Here is a 20,057-nt window from a genome sequence, read left to right as displayed (position 1 = left end):
TTAAAAAAACTAGTAATTTTGGCTAATATGAAAATAAAGGACGTCCTAATTAGAAAATAAACTAATAATTTTAGCTAATATAAAAAAGGTTGTTCTGCTTAAAATGAAGAAAGTAAAATGTTCTAAAGATAACAGACTACGTTCAAAATTATAGTCTCCTCGTACGCTTCGCACTGAAAATAACACTTTTAGACTGGCAATCATGATACACCATCAGTAGGACACTTCCTTCAATAATCATAGTATGAATTTGTTTTCCGTATTGTTAATTATTTTCAACACAATATTACCTTAAGATTTCCCCCTAACTATATTTTTCAAAATTTGACTATAAACACTGTATTTTTAAAAACGAATAAAAAGGTATGTAAGAAATTTCTTTTTTTAAAATATTCCCAGATCCAAGATGGCGCTGCGTCTATGACAGTTGTACATTCGAAAAGAAGGTATGATTTCATATTCAATACACATAAGTTCATTACATCTATATTGAATTGGAGCGAAATAATATTAAATAACAGAAATTCACACTCACCTTTCAGTTCGCATTTGATGGCTTTGTTTTTAAATCTTAGGCAGAGACCTTTATTCCCACATCAAAATTTACAAAGTGAAAGATAATACTAGTAATTAGAGTAAAATAAAAAGGCCGATGAACAGGGCTCTGCAGATCATCTTAGGAGGTTGTCTAATAGAGCTGAGTAATTCAGTATAGTGCTCCGAATACTGCTGCTTGTTGGCGGTATATGTGACAAATATACGCACATGCCGTGTTAAGTACTGGTTACCAGGTAGTTAGCCTGTGGGACTAAGAATAATAAGATTATTATGATATACTGTAAACAAGAAAATTAGTAAGATATATCGTACGGACATTGATAATATAATATTAATTTTATAAAGGATAATGAAGATACGTAGGTTGCTATATATATTTCTGGCCTAGGCAACACTAAGTGTTGCCAGGTGCAATCTGACATTTCCATTGGAAAGTTTGACATTTTGTAGCATAAATGTACTCAGAACTTTTTGACTTACGACAATTTTTTTTTCTTTTACAGGTACTTGAAGAAATCAACTTGGCAAAAAAATGGAATTAACTCGTGAACATTTTCGTGCGATCATTTTTCACAACTTTCGACGTGGATTATCACGACAAGAGTGCATCGATGAACTTAAATCTTTGTATGGCGACGAAGCACCATCCTATAGCACTGTGAAAAACTGGTACAACGAATTCAATCGTGGCCGACGCTCGCTCAAAGACGAATTCCGTGAAGGTCGTCCAAAAACAGCCGTTGTGCCAGAAAACATCGATGCCGTACGTGAACTGATAATGCAAGACCGTCATGTGACTTACCGTGAGATAGAGGCATGCCTAGGCATTTCTTCCACCAGCATACATTCGATATTGCATGAACACCTGGCCGTAAAAAAGGTTTGTTCTCGTTGGATCCCGCACAATTTGACAATCGCTCAAAAGAAAGCTCGTGTGGATTGGTGTAAAGAAATGCTGAAAAAATACGATCGCGGTGCTTCAAAAGACGTTTATAAGATCGTCACAGGTGACGAATCATGGATCTATGCGTATGAGCCCGAAACAAAACAGCAATCGACCGTGTGGGTCTTCCAAGACGAGCCAAATCCAACGAAAGTTGTTCGTGGAAGAAGCACTTCGAAGCAAATGGTCGCCTGTTTCTTCGGCATAACTGGTCATGTGGCGACTGTTCCGCTTGAGCAACGTAGGACGGTCAATTCTGAGTGGTACACCACCATTTGTTTGCCTGAAGTCTTCGGAGAAATTCGAAAAATGAACAAGAGAAGACGAATCATTGTGCACCATGACAATGCGAGCTCTCACACATCGGCTCAAACCAGCGCATTTTTGACCGGCCAAAACGTCGAAGTGATGGGTCATCCGCCGTACAGCCCTGACTTGGCACCCAATGACTTCTTTTTATTCCCACACATCAAGAAAAAAATGCGTGGTCAACGATTTTCGTCGCCAGAAAATGCTGTTGAAGCATTCAAAAACCATGTTTTGGAGGTGTCTCAATCGGAGTGGAAAAAGTGCTTCGAAAATTGGTTTGAGCGCATGCAAAAGTGTATAAATCTTGATGGAGAATATTTTGAAAAACAATAAAACCATTTTCGTTGATAAATATTCGTATTTTCATTATTAGGCCAGAAATATATAGAGCAGCCCTCGTATGTATAAATGTGTTCAATGGCCAAGAGTATAATGTAAGAAAAAGTAACACATTAAAATAAGGTTCAAGAGGTGAAAACTGCATTTTCATAAAAGCATGTAACAGCAACTTCCAATTACGGAAAGGTTTTAGGGTTTCCTGTATACACTTTCTTCTCAACATCTTAGTATATATATAGTACAACAAGAGCATTTTATCTGGCCCAGTACCCTGAGAAACCTTAACACTGTTTTAAATTTGAAAAAAACCCTAAAAACAATTAATTAGGAAACATCAAAGGAGAAAAGTGCAGAAAAGGAAATGAAGTAAAATACGTAAAATAAAATAAAAGCGAAAATCGAAAACACATGTAAAACAAATTAGCGGTGATCCAGCTACCTTCCTCGAGGATAAGAATATTTTGGATTAGGTTTTGTTTAGATAGAATTAACAAGAATATCTTAGCCGCTTACAACTTTTTTTTTTCACGTGAAAACAAACTTTTTTTTTCTATAAACCTCAAAATAAGCATTCTTAAAAATTCAGCCCGTGATCTAAATTAATCCATTTTAAATTATAAAATAATTATTTTAATGAAATATACAAAGTTTGATAATTATCATTGGTTACGAATTGTTTTTATCAGAAAAGTTGCAAATTGTAGTTGTTCCAATCCATCTTTTCGTAACTAAAATCTTATTTCTATTGTTAATTTATAATTTATGTTAATCTTTGTAAATTTAATTTACAGTAAAACTCTCATGAAGCAAACACTTATGCGTTAGGAGAATTTCTCTTCAGCTCATTTAGAACTGAGATATTACAGCTTCAAATACTATATAGTTATTATAGACTTAAAGACAAAGTACTCGTAAACGATTGTATTTCTTATTTGAGACGATTTATTTGTCCAATGTAATGGAATGCATAAAAGAGAAGTAAACCTTGTAAACTTAACAAATATCAAACTGAAATTGATTGTTTCGGATAATATACTAACATGCTCAGGGATTTTAACAATTATTGTGTTTCCTGAATATTCCTTGCACTTCTAAGCTTTCGCCTCTCTCTCTGCAAATCTTGTTCACGGAGAATAAAAAGAGGATTGATAGCAATAAAATCTTTATGTAAATGTAAAGACATGAACTCAATGAGAAAAAGTAGTGAAAGTGCAAATTGTGAATAGGGTTGCCAATTCTGGAAAATAAAATTACCAGCATTCTTCAAGATTTCCTATCATATAGGCCTAAGTGTGAAGTATTTCTGCTCGGACCCATCCATGGGAAGGAAATGTAGTATTGTGGACAAAAAGTGCATTAGCACTTGTATTCTGCATATCCTTAGTACATTCACTAATAACCTTAATAGGTATATTGTGCTATAAATGAAAAACTGAAGTCGGTATTGATCATTTTCTTGTATTTACCAGTAACTACCACCTCTTTAAAATTATCGAAACGTGTGAACAAAATATATTAATCCTTACGTAACAATTTTAGATTTATAAAATGAAATGTCCTCTTTCAACTCATACTTCAACTACAGGAAATTGCTTTAAGAATTCCTAAGGAAGGAAGTTGGAAGTTGAAGGAAAGTTGTCATATGCAGCACCTAGGGACGTGAAACTAGACAATTTAAATTTATCGCTATATTTATGCCGTACAATAATCACAAATTTTACACTTCTGTCTCTATTGTTGAAAACAATGTTTCACAATAAAATCTAATTGTTATCAAATTTCTTGTTAAGTAAATAAAAAATACTTCCATAGATTAAAAAAATTTCGCTTAATTTATAATACAACAGAAATTTGTATTTGTAAAAGCACTGTTGAAGAATTTCAATGTTCGATATTTTATTTTGGATTACAGATTTTAAAATACCGGTCATAAAGAAGCTCGTAAAAAGTTTGCACCGGTCACCGGTCTTAATCAAAATAACAACAATGTTTCCAGCCAGGCCAGTGAAATACCGGTCAGTTGGTAACCCTACTTCTGAATATGAACGTCAAATGCATGGTGGTTGCACATCGAATAGTACTGTAGCACGCTGCGAACTCATGCTGTTGCTGATTACACGTCAAATGATAGAGGGACACAGTTCTCGGTGTGCCGCACTATCATTTTACATGTAACCAGCCGCATTGACGAGATATCTCTTCACTATCCTTATCCATTGAATCCTTTATATTTCCTTTGTGATCTTATCACTTTTACTTTTATTTTTTATCTTCTATGAACAAGGCTCTAAGTACGAGCCGAAACCTTGGGAATGCAAGGAATTTTCAGGAACCAAATTTCTACGTGAGTGCTAGGATTGATTGATTCAGCACGCGTGCAAGTTCGAGAAACTAAAGCAAACGATACGAGTTTCAATTTAATGGCTAATTTACGCTCAGAGTTTGTGGCCCAAGTCCCTAACTAGAGATCGTTTGCCAGCTAATAAGTGGTTTTAATATTGCTCTGCGCTAATTCCCTTTCTGTCCTTGATACAATAGGGTCCCTAAAACTCGAAACTCGATAACTCGCTCACATGCTGGCAGAAAGAAAAAAAACCCGCGCGCAGACCCGTTCAAGTATTTTTCTGAAGTCTGTCCTATCACATAAATTACTGTACAGTGTGTATTCATTAATTTCCATTTTCATGTATAGTAAAGACCCTATGCCTTCATAAAATACACACTTTTCCTTTGTTTAAGGGTAATTAGGCAGTTTGTCCTATGTTGAATTCTCAAGCAACCAACAAATACAAGCACACTACTGTATGTATTTATATATTTTTATTATTATACAAAAGAGATGCTACAGAATATAGACCAGTGCTGGAAGATTTATACAAGATATCTACATTTGTTCTCAATATATTATACCATTACAATCAAAACATATTTTTACTAACACAAGTCCTTTAAAAAAAATAAGAGGAAAAGAAAGAATAGAAAAAACAAAGAGTAACAGAAATACTATACTATACTGAAATTGGAAATCCAAATTTCCTACAATTTATTTCGATAATATCCTAATTTCTCACACTTAATATACGTCATTAATAGGTAAATCGGTCTTCCAGATTTCCCACGCTTAATATTTCTAAATTATAAAGGGAACTGGTCCTCCAAGTTCCCTATGACTGACAGGTATAACTTGTGGATAGTAGAAGATGGAAAATGTTGTCCCAACGAGCAATAGTTCACTTTAAGGAACTAAGTATTTCTTTTTGCTATTTTTTTATGTAGTAATGTGTCAGTATCCCCTGTCTTCATTTATCATTTTTATGGCTACTAGATTATTCAGCAAACATATGGTTATTTCCTGAGGAAACACTGGTACTTATTCTTTTTTAACTCCATTTCCAATAATACGGCATTTTAACAAACTCGGCCACCAAGGGCGCCCATCAGGGGGGGAAGGTGGGGCGCTTGCTCCCTAAGAGGAAATTGTACTTGAGAATATCGAAAACCCAATATAATTTTTACATTAGTTACAGCAAAATTTGAAATTATATTTGAAACGTCACTTATACTTGCCCTCCTTTGGAAACCACAACATGGGCGCCCTTGTCGGCCACCCTTCGGTCTACATTAGGCCGAGTTTTCGTGACTCTACTGTATTTTTATTTATTTATTTATTTATTTATTTACGATTTACTTGTTTGTTTGTTTCTATATTTACCAACTCTAACCAAGCATAAATGAGAGAGTCGAAAGTTATATAGTGCAAGAAATAGAAATCAAGAGTAATAACATGGCTAAAACAACTTCTTTAACCAACTTTTGAGAAGTCAGTGGGAATTACTGAATATGAACTCATATATGGGCTCAAACTAAAGAGATACAGACGAAGAAAAGTGAAACTTACCTTGACAATTTCCAAAAGTTTAAATAAAGCCAAAAGTTCATTGAATTTAATGTTTAAATAAATATTTCACTCATATTATTCAAACACCAAAGAGAACAAGGTGCAAACATAAAGGAAACATGTGAATTTTGGATTTACACATGAGAGTCTTTGCTTAAATTTTTTGAAAAGGTGTCGAGGTAAGTTTTATTTTTCACCAACATAAGCTTCTCGGCATTTCAATAATGAAAAAAGATAATCATGCTGTGTTTAAAAAGTTTACGTCTGCAGTTATTTAGTTTAAACAGTAACCTCAGTAAGAATATAATAAAAAGTTTTATTTATCTTTTTATTATGCTTTATTTATCCTATAGCCAATATGTCAACCTCTAATGGTCCTGAGGCCTTCGTTTGAGTTAATTGTTTCTAGGAAGAAAACTCGAATACTTATGCAACAATGACGAAAAGGAAACCCATATCTATAAATAAATAAATAAATAACATATAAGAGTTTCCAAAGACAATACTTAGCCATTTCCAGATAATTAAAATATCTGGAAATGGCTAAGTATTCATGGAAACCAAGAACGCCATAATCAAGATAAAACTAGTACATAAAAAGTTTTTTCACTGATCGAAATATCGATCTACTTATGGATCTTACTTCCTTAGAACTAAGAAACCCAAATTGAACTAAGATAAATGAACTTTAGATAAACAATGGGATCATATTATAAACTACTGGACTCAAAACACTAAACATTTTTAAAGTTTATTTGTAGGCATTGAAATTCATAATAAAATTTAATGTATATGGACTTCTCTATCTATTAAAACATCTAGGTAGACTTGGAAACTAGCAATACTGATACTAAAATGGAGGACTTTATTGAAGACTGGACATTGTGTTTATAATTTAATAGTTATCCTTTTATCTATCAAACCATCTCTTAAATCCTATATATTCAGAAGAAAACCAAAAATCCTACGATTGTTTAGTTTATCTCTCAAGTTCTAGAGTCAACATAAAAGTGCAGTCTACAGTCTTAAAAGAACATTAACGTATGGAATTAACATAATTAATTCGGATTTTCTTCCTAAAAACTATTAACCCAGACGAAGACATCAGGACCATTATAGTTGAAAGATTGGTTATGGGATAACTAAAACTCACTAAAATGTTGAATAAAAATCTAATTATATTCTTCTTTACGGGTGCATACAAACAATAATTAAAACTTCATAATGTTTATTCCATTGCAGAGGAAGCTGCCAAATTAGAAGCCGAGAAAAACAAAGACAGGGAGAGTGATCCGGGCACAAAATCTGAAGGGGAAGAAGATTCACAACACACATCAACAAAAAAGGCCACTTTGGGAAGAACTCCAAACCACTTGAGTTTAAGCACGACTTCCACGCTCTCTGCTGGAAGTACCGGCAGTCAAGCACGCCTCATCCAGTCTTCGAATCAACCCGAAAATTATCATCCGCAACCTGTGAAAGACTTAGGTAAGCCCACCTGCATGCAATGTTACCTCTCTGGAAACTACAGGGGAACAATGTGAGGAACTGTGCACATTCTGTCGTTCAAAATGCTACCATCACTGTTCTTTCATCTTGTCCTCCTTGCATCCAGTTTTTTGCTATCCTGCACTGCTTGTGAACCAGAAATACTAAACGAGAAGATCGTTTGTTTTTCTCTCTGTGTGTGTACATGATATTGTGCTTCTTGATATATATAAACAAATAAATAAAACTTAACATTGAAAAGAGGACAATATTTTGAGATGTTGTTTCATTAAAAAACAAACAAAACTGGGGTGTTGTTGCTGTTGAGGGATTTTTAATCTTTCAAGTAAGCATGGACTAATTCGTTTGCTCATTAACTCCTTAGATTTTAAAAAAGAAAGGCTTAAAAATTTCAATAATAGTAATATTAAAAGTAACAATAACAATGTAACTGTGATTCTTACATATATATATTAACAATTGTTAATAATTTTTTTGTAATTAGGTAATGGTATTGGACATAAATTTCACTTTTCTTGCATGATATATTTTCTATTTATATATTCCTCGTTGTGAATGTATCTTCGGTTTTTCTTTCTTTCCTTTTTCGTTCTCAAATATTTTATTCCATCTTTGTCGCACAACTTAATGACTTCTTTAAAATCTTACTTTATATTTGTTAGCTATGAGTCCTCACGAGTTCTACTTTCTCCATTATTCTAATAAACAGGGTGTTTAAAAAAAACACCAACAACGTTTGAGAGGTGATTCCTGACGCCAAGATAAGGCAAAAAATATAGACCAACCTGGGTACACAAATGCTTCCTTTCGGAGCTATTGGCTGCCGAAAACACGAAAAAATAAACATATAGGCCCATAGCTCCAAAACTATGAGACCTACCGTAGTTGGGTCAAGACTTCATTTAGGAACTAATATGTGTCCTATCCAAATATCTAAGTTTCACAATCCTTTGTGGTGGACAAACACCGTGTGCGTGGGTTTTCCCGAGGTTCCCCCGTTTACTCCCACTTTCTTCATTCCACCATTTCATTCATCTCTCATTATCACCGTCTCTTTTAGCCTAGCCGGCATAACTGTGGGACATATAACTCAAATATTTCATTTCATTTCATTTCCAACTTTCACAATTCTACAGTACTTCCGCAACAATTTTTATAGAGATAATTGCTGAGTATTTCAAATTATGTGCCCGTAGCCAAACTCTCTCTATAAAAATTGTTGCATGAGTACCTTAGGTATTTTTGGATAGCACACATATTAGTTCCTAAATGGATTCTTGACCCGACTACGGTAGGTCCCATAGTTTTGGACCTATGGGCCTTTAAAGTTCATTTTTTCATATTTTCGGCAGCCTATAACTCCGAAAGGAAGCATTTGTGCACTCAGATTGGTCTATACTTTTTATCTTATTTTGGTGTCAGGAATCACCTCCCAAACATTGTCGATGTTGCTTTGAAACACCTTCTATATATTGCATTTTTTTATAATACTAGCGAGGATTATTTGGAAAGAGTTAGCGGTTCCGAAGTATTATTGCTTATTGCTAGTTTTTCAATTATAACTTTATGAACATAAGCAGTGATTTTTCTCATCAAGATAAATATCTTGATGATTTTCATGTTTGGTATGTTATTTAAAATAAAAGAATAGCATAGTTTAACATTTACTGCACTCTTTTCAGAAACAATTAGAATGAAATTTAACTCGTGAAGATTCTTGGTGTTTTTTTCGTAACTCTGTTATTTTTTGTTATTATTATTATTATTATCATTATACAGCACTCAAAAATATTCTGTGAGCTGTTTGTAATAGCACAATTTGCATACATTAAAAAAAAAAAAAAACTTTTGTCTATGTGGTTGTTTGGTTATTTTCTTCCCTCCTTTTATGTACAAAAGCTTTAGCACTTGACAATTCATTTTTCGTGTTTTTCCCCATCGTTTTTTGGATCAGTGGTGTAGTGGTGGTACTATACGTCTCTAGTCCAATACCATTGCCATATTTTATGTGTTTTTATTATTATTATTATTATTATTGTCTTGTTGCAACTTGTTAGCTTGTCAATGTCTGTTGGTTTTCAACACTATTATATCTTTCTATATATAAGATATAAAGTTATTTTCTAAAATTAAAAAAAAAAATAACAACAAGAAGAATTTATTTTCTTGTTCCTTGGCTAATTTATTAACTTTCCACCGTCTGTTTTAATTATTTTCTGACTATGTTTGATCTAAAAAATTTAGTCTATGACTAACATTTTGCTCTATTTTCTAAATTTTGTTTCCTTGTCCTGATTTGTTCAAATAATAATTTATTAACAAGTGAAATCTAAAAGAAGAAAAAGAAAGGCATCAAAAAATTGATTACGTTAAAAAAAAACAAATGAGAGTTGCAAAAAAAAAGAGCTTTGTTTTGTCCAAAGTGACTTTTTCTTCACTTGTTATAGGCTCTCCAGTGTGGAAACCAAGAGACATAATAGGCGAGGCTACAACACTTCCTCGCAAGGGAAAATCCTCTGATAGGGAACATTACTTAGTCTATGATGAATACGGAAGCTCATTGTTTGTGAATGCTTCAAGTACTGCTACTTCCAGTGCCAAAAAAGACGCTGTTCAGGCTACGTCGTCATCGTCAAGTACCACCACAACCACCACCAACAACAACAACCACCAAGCACCGTGATGGTATTTAGCAGGAAGACTTTTGGTGCAATAACTAGTTTCCGCTGTTCTCTACTAGCTGTACTTCTACGAGTACCGCTCTTGATGTCACTACAACCACTACACAGGAGGATGATCAGTACTTTTCGTTCGTCCTGTGTTCATTTTGTTTGAAGAGGCGCTCAAATCATTTTACGAAAGAAATAAATAATAAAAGTAATACTAAAAAAAAGAAACTTATACACACCTGGTTCTCGTTGCATATCGTGGTCAATTCACCGAGGTTCCAGGGGATAGATATGAACATTTTTTTTTCTCCCTCGGCAGATGTTCTTGGTAAATACGTGATCAAACCAGCTCATCTGTGTTTAAAGAAAAAAATCTTCACTCTTCCAACGTTTAAGAACAACAAGTAATGGTTTTTAAAAAAATATAAGAAAAGAACTTTACAAAAAAAATTAGCAATTAACAAAATAAGTATCTCTCCGAGCTTTCTTTTTTTTATCAAAACAATAAAGAGAACGAAATTACATATAGAGTACGACATTTTACATTTGGTTGTGAGTTTTTATTAGAAATTAATGATACAAGGAGAGAATCTTTGTGTACTACACAGTACAAGGGAATTTAAATATATAAATATATATATACAAGTAAATGTAACGATGCACAAAGAGACTTATTTTAATGAGAAAAATCATCTGTTAGAAAGAAGAAAAAATCCTGTGATGAGCTTTCTCAAGTAAGGAAAAATGTAAGTTTTAGTCAGAAAAAGTGCACATAAAAATGAAAAAAATTATTTATATACATATATATATATATATATAATTTTATATATATATGTGTGTGTATGAGCACTTAATATTTAGCGTGGTGAAGCAGCCCATGTTAAAACTCGTTAGAACTCTGTACAAAAGAAAAAATTAAAGATATATATATATATATATATACATACACACCAACCTAACCTACTTATTTGCTGAATACGAAAGAAAATTGTAATCTATCCTGTTAAGGAATGTTGGTATTTAAAAAAAAATAAAGTGTATGGTTCAACATACACTAATGAACTGAAGAAATATTGAGAAAATCCAGCGAAACAAGATTTAAGAAAAAAAAAAGATATTTTCTTATTGATACTTTTCCCCAAGGGTTGTTGCACTGCTGAAATCATAGATTATATAATAACGGTGAATATCAGTATTCATTTTTTGATAAAAAAAATTGAGAAAAAAGGATAATCCTTCATACACATCCCTACAGCAATATAAAGGTCCTGGCCTTAAATGTTATGTTGTTGACCAGTGACCTGAAAACATATATACTTACGTACATACATATATTACATACATACATAAATACATACACACAAATTAACACAAAACATTCATTCACTCTGTTCCCAAGGCTTTGACATTTACAAATTTATTTGCCCCTGTGTTGCTCTCTAATATAATATATTACTATATCTTAATATTTTACAAACCTTAATATTACAGTCAGTCAGTATCATCAGCTTCCAGATTTGCCTTGGAATTGTTTAAACACAAAGAAATGACACTTATAACTGACATGTATAATATCTATAAAGTATTATTGACTCAAGAATTTAATATAGAATTCTGGGTCTTTTTCTTTAGGCGAATGATTTGTTGACGTTTCGGCCTGTTGCACAAGGCGTTCTCTGTAATGCTTTTCATTCAATACTTTTCTTTAAGTAGCAGAGCACGTTTTAACAAACAGACAAAAGTTTCAATGCACTTGCTGTACGAAATTGCAAATTGCTTTACTCGTTAGCTATCATAAATTTTATTAGCAAAAAAACGTTTTAAATAGTTCAAATTACTCATCGTATGTTTAACAATATAAGATGTACAAAGATGCTAAGTAGAACGAACAATATCATAAAAAAAGTAAAATACAAAACGGAAATTAACAATCGTAATATAAAATTTCAATAATCATATAATTTAGTTTTGAAAATTAAAACTCTGAATTATCGCACAATATTTCTCCTCTCGAATAGTTTTTGTAAGAGAATAAGACTGGATATAAATATATATATATCTATATAGATATCTGAAATTAATATAGTATACAAATATATACATATATATTCGTATACTATATTAATTTCAGATATCTGTATATATATTAGATTGATATATATAAGTTTAATAACGAAATGTGAAAGTTAATAACATTAAGTTATAACTGACCAACTAACAAATAACTATATGTAACTATAATAATTACAATAAAAATATACTAGCTTCTGTAGATATTAGTTTAATTAAATATTGGTCATAGGAAGAAACTTATTAAAGATTATCGCTTCTATTTCACTCCATATTGTGAATATACAGTAATTTGTCACTCAAAGATTATTCTATCTATGGATCTACATAGAATTTCTAACTTAAAAAAGCGACTAATAAGATTACATTTTGTTTTAAAATACATTTATTAATTCATCCAACAACAAAATTAACATTTTGAACAAACAAAATAACGTTAAAGTATCTATAATAAATATTTCGTAATACGTATATAAATTTTTCACAAGAAGTAAAAAGGAAGCCCTATTAAAAAAAAACTGAAATGTTTCATTTAATTTCAAACTATGTTACTCATAATATCTGAAGTTGTACACGAAAATAAGAAGAATACTTTGCAAAACAATATCCTAACTGTATGAAAAATACGCAAAGATATAAGCGTTGTCGAACGTTTTCAACAAAAGATTTTTCTTTAATTGATAATCGTTGTGAAACATAAATAAATAAATTATATTAGAAGACAACAATAAACTTCCCAGGATCAGTTTTTAGGCAAATATGATGAGTTTTCAAACTTTATTTATTGATATCTAAACAGTAAAACACTAAAATAAAATTAAGTAGAATTTGATAGAAAAATAACATCATTAGTGGTGACCAAATTAATTTCAGCCAAAGAAACTAATTGTTTCAGAATATCGTTGTTCCTCTACCAAGATTTTTAAGAAAATTTTTCAAAAATTAAATTTTGAAAATGCGTGCGGTTAACAGAGTAATATTATAATAAGAAAATATGATACTATAGATTGATCTTTAAAGATAAGAATATATATATATATATATATATATATATATATATATATATATATATATATATATATATATATATATATTCTCTTATATATATTCTCTCACAAATGTACAACCTTGTACATTTTTAGAGATGAAAGAAAAAAAATGATTCCCCGAAACGTGCTTTCAGTCTTAAATATAATAAATTATATAATCTAAATGGGAGCGAAAACTAGCACAGCACCATTTAAAACTCAATTGGATTAATTATAATGAAGCAAATAAGTACTTCATCCTTTACGAGGTCTTTCCTTTGTAATATTTCATTTGAAACTATAGAAACAGAGAAAAAGCCTTGATAGAAATGCTGTGTCGAAACGTCCACAAAGACTGTGTTTTTATGATTTTTTTTTTTAAAGCTATCGTCCTCGTGTAAACCCAAAATCATATAAAGTCAGTAAATTTTTGTATATGTTTACATAGTAAAGTGATAGTGTTTTAAAGGAAAGGAAGCTTAAAATACTCGGAAGTTTTAAGGTCATATTCTTGTATAAAACGTGAAGAAACTGAACAGATGTATGTGTGTGTGTGAAAACTTAGATTTTAATACATAAAAAAATAGGTAGTTAGATGAAGAAATAACAGTGAGATTCAAGAATATCTATACGAAAAAACCTAAAAACCTATTGTTGTCTTATGACTATTTTTTGTTGATGTTGTTAAATAAATAGTGTTTAACCTTTCTTGTACACCCTATTCTGAGTCATGAAAAGAAAAGTGAAGAATTAAAAAATGAAAGCAAAAAAAAAAAAAAATGGCTGCCACAACATATTACAATCATACAATCTTTCATACAGACGAGTACTGGAAAAAAATATTTGACGCTTCAATTGTAAACTGCATATTTTTCTTGAATTTTAGCAATTACTCAAGAAGTTTATGAATTCTATTTATTAAGAAAAAAAGTAGGAAGACTAAGAATATATTATCTGTAATACAATATTAACAGAAAATATTTAAAAAAATCTACTTTCGGCCGTCATATTTTTTATGATGGATAAAGAAAAAATACGTATGTTGGATGTTGTCAGAGGTATTTTGCTCAGAAAAAAAAAGAAGATAAACGAACGAATGATTTTTTGTATAAGAAATTAGTGATAGAAGTAGCTTTATCACTGTCTGTTTTCTTCCAGTGTATGCATTATATATATTTCAACTATTACATCAGTTCAATACTATCGTGGCTATCTGATAAACAAACAAACAAAAAATATCAGTTTTAACACAACTCCTGAACATAACCTCGGTCTATATTAAGAATGATACCAAAGATTTTTTATGGAGGTGTTAAAACAAGAAGCTTTGGGTTTTTCTTTCTAATTGTTGGTGTAAGAAAATAAGAAGTCGAAAAATAAATGTGAATGATATAGCTTTAATTTCAATGAAAAGGATAAAAATTAGTACTTAGTAATGTTAGAATAACCAAACTGAGAAATTTTACTTTGGTATCATCCCTAATATAAATAAAACTATCAGTGCAGCTTTCTTCTGAAGTAGTTACCGACTATGTATTTTGAAATACCATACGTAAAGACTTTTTTTTTTAATTATCCCACGAAATATTGGGATTTTGTTTTTTACATAATGTAATTAAAGAATGAGCTTGATCAGGGCATGCATTTGTCGGAATAACAAATATGAATTTATTTGCTACATTTTATTAAACAAATATATATATATACATATAAATTTGTATTGTAGATGATGCTGGTGGTAGTTACTGACTGTATAATGTTCAAATTTCATGATGAGGTTTTTATTTTTTAAAAAAAAGTAAAATTTCATCCTCAAATCTTGAAAGGGAAGTAATTTTTAATAAATGGTGAAGATATAGGCCTTTTTATGTATAATTTTTTTTTATTTTTTAAAGTTTTGCCAATGCATTTTATTTACTTTCAATCTTTCAAATATTTAAAAACTATCCAAGTATCCCGACGGTTAGACTAACATTTACCTAACGTTTTCCAGCGTTACTTTGAAGTATGCCCAACCGTCGTAGTACATGGATAATAATAAAAACAAACTATTACCTGTTGTTAGTCACCTGAAAATATACATTGAATTTTATAGTTGACCATATATATAAATATAAATATAAATATACATACATATATTTTTCTGCCTTACTAGACAGTAGTGGAATGGGGACAGCCTTCTGTTTATAATTTTCATTTCTGTCAAAGCTACATTTCTTTTAAAAAACTATTTTCTTGATTGCTGTATATGCAACTTTGACTGCCTACAAATTTAGTTCTTTTAGCAAACGGTTAGAATTTGTTTAATTAATTCAATTTTTGTTTTCTGGTAAATAATAATAATAATAATAATAATAATAACCACGGCACAGAAAGATGTTGACTTCGATAATACAGTAAATATGTAGTTTATATCTTTCAAACTGCATAGTTAAAAAAAAAGAACTTTCAAACAAAATGGGAGGCTTGCTCATGAACTATATAAATATTTATTTGCATATCAAAAATATATGAGTAAAGGATTTCTGTGAACCAGGAATTTTGTTTTAATTATTTGATCCTGGTAAAGTATGTTCTTAAGAACAAACAAAGGTAAAAAAAATAACATTTTATATACATTTAGCCTGAACACTTGTTACTGATACTTATTTGCTGTTTTTGTGTAATACTGTTAAATTAAGAATGAGAAAAATAAAATTAAGAGTCATTATGTCTTAGAAAAACATCTAAGTAATGTTTTCGTATATCATAAGTAGACTGCTTGTTTTTCTCAATTTTATTTTAATCTTTTCTTTTTATTTTATGTTTATTTCTCTTCCATTTCTTTTGATTTTTTATTATTTCTTCTTCTTCTTCCCTTTGCATAGGTCTCACAATTGATGCATTGTTGTATGAGTTGAGAAGATTTTCCTAAAAAAAAATGTATATTCGTTAAAGTTTTCCGGTAAGTTTTTATTTTGAGTTTTGTTTTAATATTCTCAAACCTTCAACTAACCATTATCCAATTTACTTATTTACTTTTCTAACACTTTTATGTTTTTATTAATTTCTAACCTTCTTTCTTTAAAAAAAAAAGTTTTATCTATGCTTTCTGGAGATGCTCCATTTTACGCACTTCCAGAAGTGAATCCAACAAGTTAACCCTAACCCAAATCTATTTTACCTTAACTGGAATCCTAAGTTGACTAATCTGAATCTTTTTTCAGATGAAATGAAGTGTGTATAATGGATCTGTACCTGCTTTCTTGTACATAGGCATGTTATTTATCTCAGAAATGTGTTCCTAAACAAAGAAACAAGGAGAAAAAAATGATATAAAATGTACAAGCTAGTTAAAAATTCACAACTATCAGTAAGCCACAGCTAACATTGCCATCTTGTCCTGAGTTTCATCTCCATTCTAGTTGTTAAGTAATCTTGTTGTGTATGTCAATTGTACAGAAAAAAATACTTTAAAAGATATATAAAAAAGGGATAATACAAAAAAACTCGATTTTCAGACTAGGTACGGAAGAGATATTAAAAAATAAAAAGGAGAGATGCCTTGTATATAGTCTGTGTAAAGCTTTCAAATAAATTACATTGAACTCATTGTGAACTTATTAACAAACTAACCCCTTTTTCTTCCTCTGGCAGTGTGAATATTAACTTTCCGAAGCTTATTTTAATTAACTTTTTGCAATTCTACTACACGTGCTTGGAACGAAGTCTGTTGACCATACAGATAGATGTACAAGTTTGCGGAGTTGTTAGATTTATCTTCGTGAAAAATATCCTCACAGTATTTATTAAGATATCGCCTGAGCCTATGGATATGGAAAATTGGTCGAAAGTGCTAAATTTTAAAAGTATTAACGTAGGGGAAGGCGTTGTACCTGTGAACACTTTTAGAGTCTTCGAAATTTTGGTGCTAATATTCAGCACTTTTTCCCCAATTTTTGTCGTATATTTGAAGTGCCATCTCTTTGCTATTAGATAGGGTGATTTTTAAACGTGTTACACAATTACAGTAGCTTTTATAGGATATAATAAGAACACATACGTTTTGTTCACAGGTACATTATGGTCATGTACCATTGAACAGACCCTCTTGTACCTTTGAACAAAGTGATAATTACAACGTTTCTGAGGCAATAATATAAAAAGAAGCCACAAATATTAATAGTTATAAATTGCAATAAAAGGTTTAGCTATAAAAAGTTCCCCAGAATTGAAATTTTATTTATTAAATTAAAAATTGAAGAGAAGTTCTAACAAAAACTTGTGAACAATAAAATTGAGCATATACAACTCTTAACATAACCTTATATGTTATACAATAAGCAAATATATAGAAACTACTTAAAACTATAATTAATAACTTTATATCCTAACCTAACCCATATAATATATATCAATTGTTTTAACTACTTACATTGTGTAGCTTTAAACAGTATTATTTATTGTTCAAAGGTACATGATGCATTAATGTTCATAGGTACAAGAGGGTCACCATTACGAAAAAAGTTCTCCACTAGCTTAAATATTGAACAGAAGTTGAAACTAAAAATATTACTGTATTCACCAATTATTCTACCCCAAGTTTGGACAAATAAATATCACAAGTTGCGAAAACCAAAGCGCACAAAACTCAAAAGGTAACTACAAAAAATCTTCGTTTTGGGGGTGAAAAAATTAAAAGGAACATTACTCGGCACAACACTCAGTAAACAACAGCCAAAAGTGTTTGTAGTGCTTTTTTTATTTAATCTTTCAAACGAATTTTAATCACTGCATCTAGATAGCTCTGAATTCGAGAAAAGCACAGGTGTTCAAAGTAGTGCTATCGAAATCGGTTTTTAAAAAAACCGAAAATCGGTTTTTGAAAAAAGTGAAATTTCATAAAACCGAAATGTCGGTTTTGAAAATCGTTTTTGCGGTTTCGGTTTTGAAAACCGCTTTTGCGGTTTCAGTTTTCAAAACCGTTTTTGCGGTTTCGGTTTTGAAAACCGCACTTGCGGTTTTCGGTTTTCAGAAAACCGGTTTTCTTAAAAACCGAAAACTGCAAAAGTCACAAAAATTCGACAGCACTAGTTCAAAGGTACACTGTTTCAAAGGTACAACGCCTTCTCCTATCATTTAAAGTGCACAGAAATGTTAGACTGAATTAAGTTTATATATATCGTCCCCAATCCCATTAAACATTGGTTGAAGTTCAAGGTCCTTTTTTATATACACCGAGAATATCTGGAATAAGTAACTTGCAAATGAATTTCTTGTCAATGAGGAACGTCTGGCTGTCATTAGCTATTTTGCTAAATAGTATATTCTTAAGACTTAGAATAAAACATTATGGAGAGAAATTGTAATGTATCGATTTCTATTTTTAAGGTATTTTGAACATGAAGAGCACCGTGAACACTGTTAACTTTCTGAGAATATCAATGCTCTTGCAGCAACTTAATGAAAGGTTGACGAGAGATACCTATTTCTTTAACTATGCGCAAAAGAAATATTATTACTGGTTAGCAATATTTACTATATCTTGTCTTATCCACCTCGTTTGGATATTGTTTCGTTTTTGAACATCACAAGCACCTTTAAAATACGAATAAATATATACAAAAAACATACATTAACATCTCAAGATTATCGATGAGTCCAGAAAACTGATTTCCTGCAATGTTTACATTACAAATAATGCTGATTGGTGCTATCACATGACAGTTCTTTGCTACGGTGCAGCAAGGTCATTAGGCTTCGTTCTGGGCACTCACTCCAGTCATGAAGCAAAGAGGTATGAATATACAAGATAGCATGTTTCAACTGTTGAATTTGACATGCAACATTGTCGAGTCGCTCGTGCTGCCATCTAGTGAGTATTGTCCTGAAGCAAAGAGATACTTCTTTTTTTTCTGCTAACAGACGTCATGTCTGGTTCGTCTGTTGAGTTTGTCTATGTGCTCGTTGTTTCGAGTTGAAAATAATAACGTTTTAAACCAATTGTGAAGAGAAAGCGTTGTAGGCGGTTGGCGACAATGCTTTTCGTCTATTAGACACAAGATGCCGAAAAAAAAGTGTTTACTTTTCACTTCTTGTATTTCCAACGATCTAATTATGTTTTGCGAACTGTGACTTAATCCTGTCGAGTGATCATGCAGCATGAACATGAATGTAGCATGCGAGTGCTAGTGTCCACTAGAATGGGTGAAATCACAATTCGCACGTATAATTCAGTTAACCATAGAAAAAGTAAATATATTTCTAAGGCGTTTCATAATCAATAGAAGAATAGTCCACATTCTTAGTACCGCTGTTTATTATTTAATGCCCTAGATTAAGTTTTTCAATCACAAAACTTAAATTTCTGGCGAAGTGCAGACGAAACATGCTATATCTTATTGTTACACTTGCATTGCCAGCAATTCATTTTCCTTGTGAATTGCAATATTTTTCGCGAAAATCCTGTAATTCTGAGTGGAGGATTAAGGAAGGTGTGCTACCATCTATGATTTGAAAATACGAGTATCGCGTCTTTATGTCACTGCATGCGAGACTGTATATGTCATTGCGTGAGAGATACGTAGTGCGTAACAGCAGATCATTGGAATTTGGTGCTTCTTACCTCTTTCCTTCATGCTTTAGTTCAATCATTTCCTTCTCTCCACTATACAGCACGTGAGATTCCTTGAGAACTTTCTGGGCAGACACTTGTTTACGGAGAAACCTATTGCCAACTAGCATATTAAGAAAGG

At 31.4% G+C, this 20,057-nt stretch overlaps 1 protein-coding gene across 1 annotated transcript in view; it reads left to right on the top strand.

Moving 5' to 3' along the window:
• The window catches only part of sif (guanine nucleotide exchange factor still life), a 1,225,751-nt gene extending 1,208,837 nt beyond the window's left edge, over positions 1 to 16,914 (top strand). The window contains exons 29-30 of the mRNA XM_081760149.1: positions 7,290 to 7,535; positions 10,004 to 16,914. Coding sequence (XP_081616275.1) covers positions 7,290 to 7,535; positions 10,004 to 10,239 — 482 coding nt within the window. The 3' untranslated portion in view covers positions 10,240 to 16,914. The remainder of the gene's footprint in view (positions 1 to 7,289; positions 7,536 to 10,003) is intronic.
• The last annotated feature ends 3,143 nt before the right edge of the window (positions 16,915 to 20,057 follow it).

This window comes from Thermobia domestica, chromosome 5, assembly GCF_964235325.1.
Source record: "Thermobia domestica chromosome 5, izTheDome1.hap1.1, whole genome shotgun sequence".
NCBI lineage: Eukaryota > Metazoa > Arthropoda > Insecta > Zygentoma > Lepismatidae > Thermobia > Thermobia domestica.
Note: the sequence above shows the minus strand (reverse complement) of the source record. Positions and strands in the feature narration are given on the sequence as shown.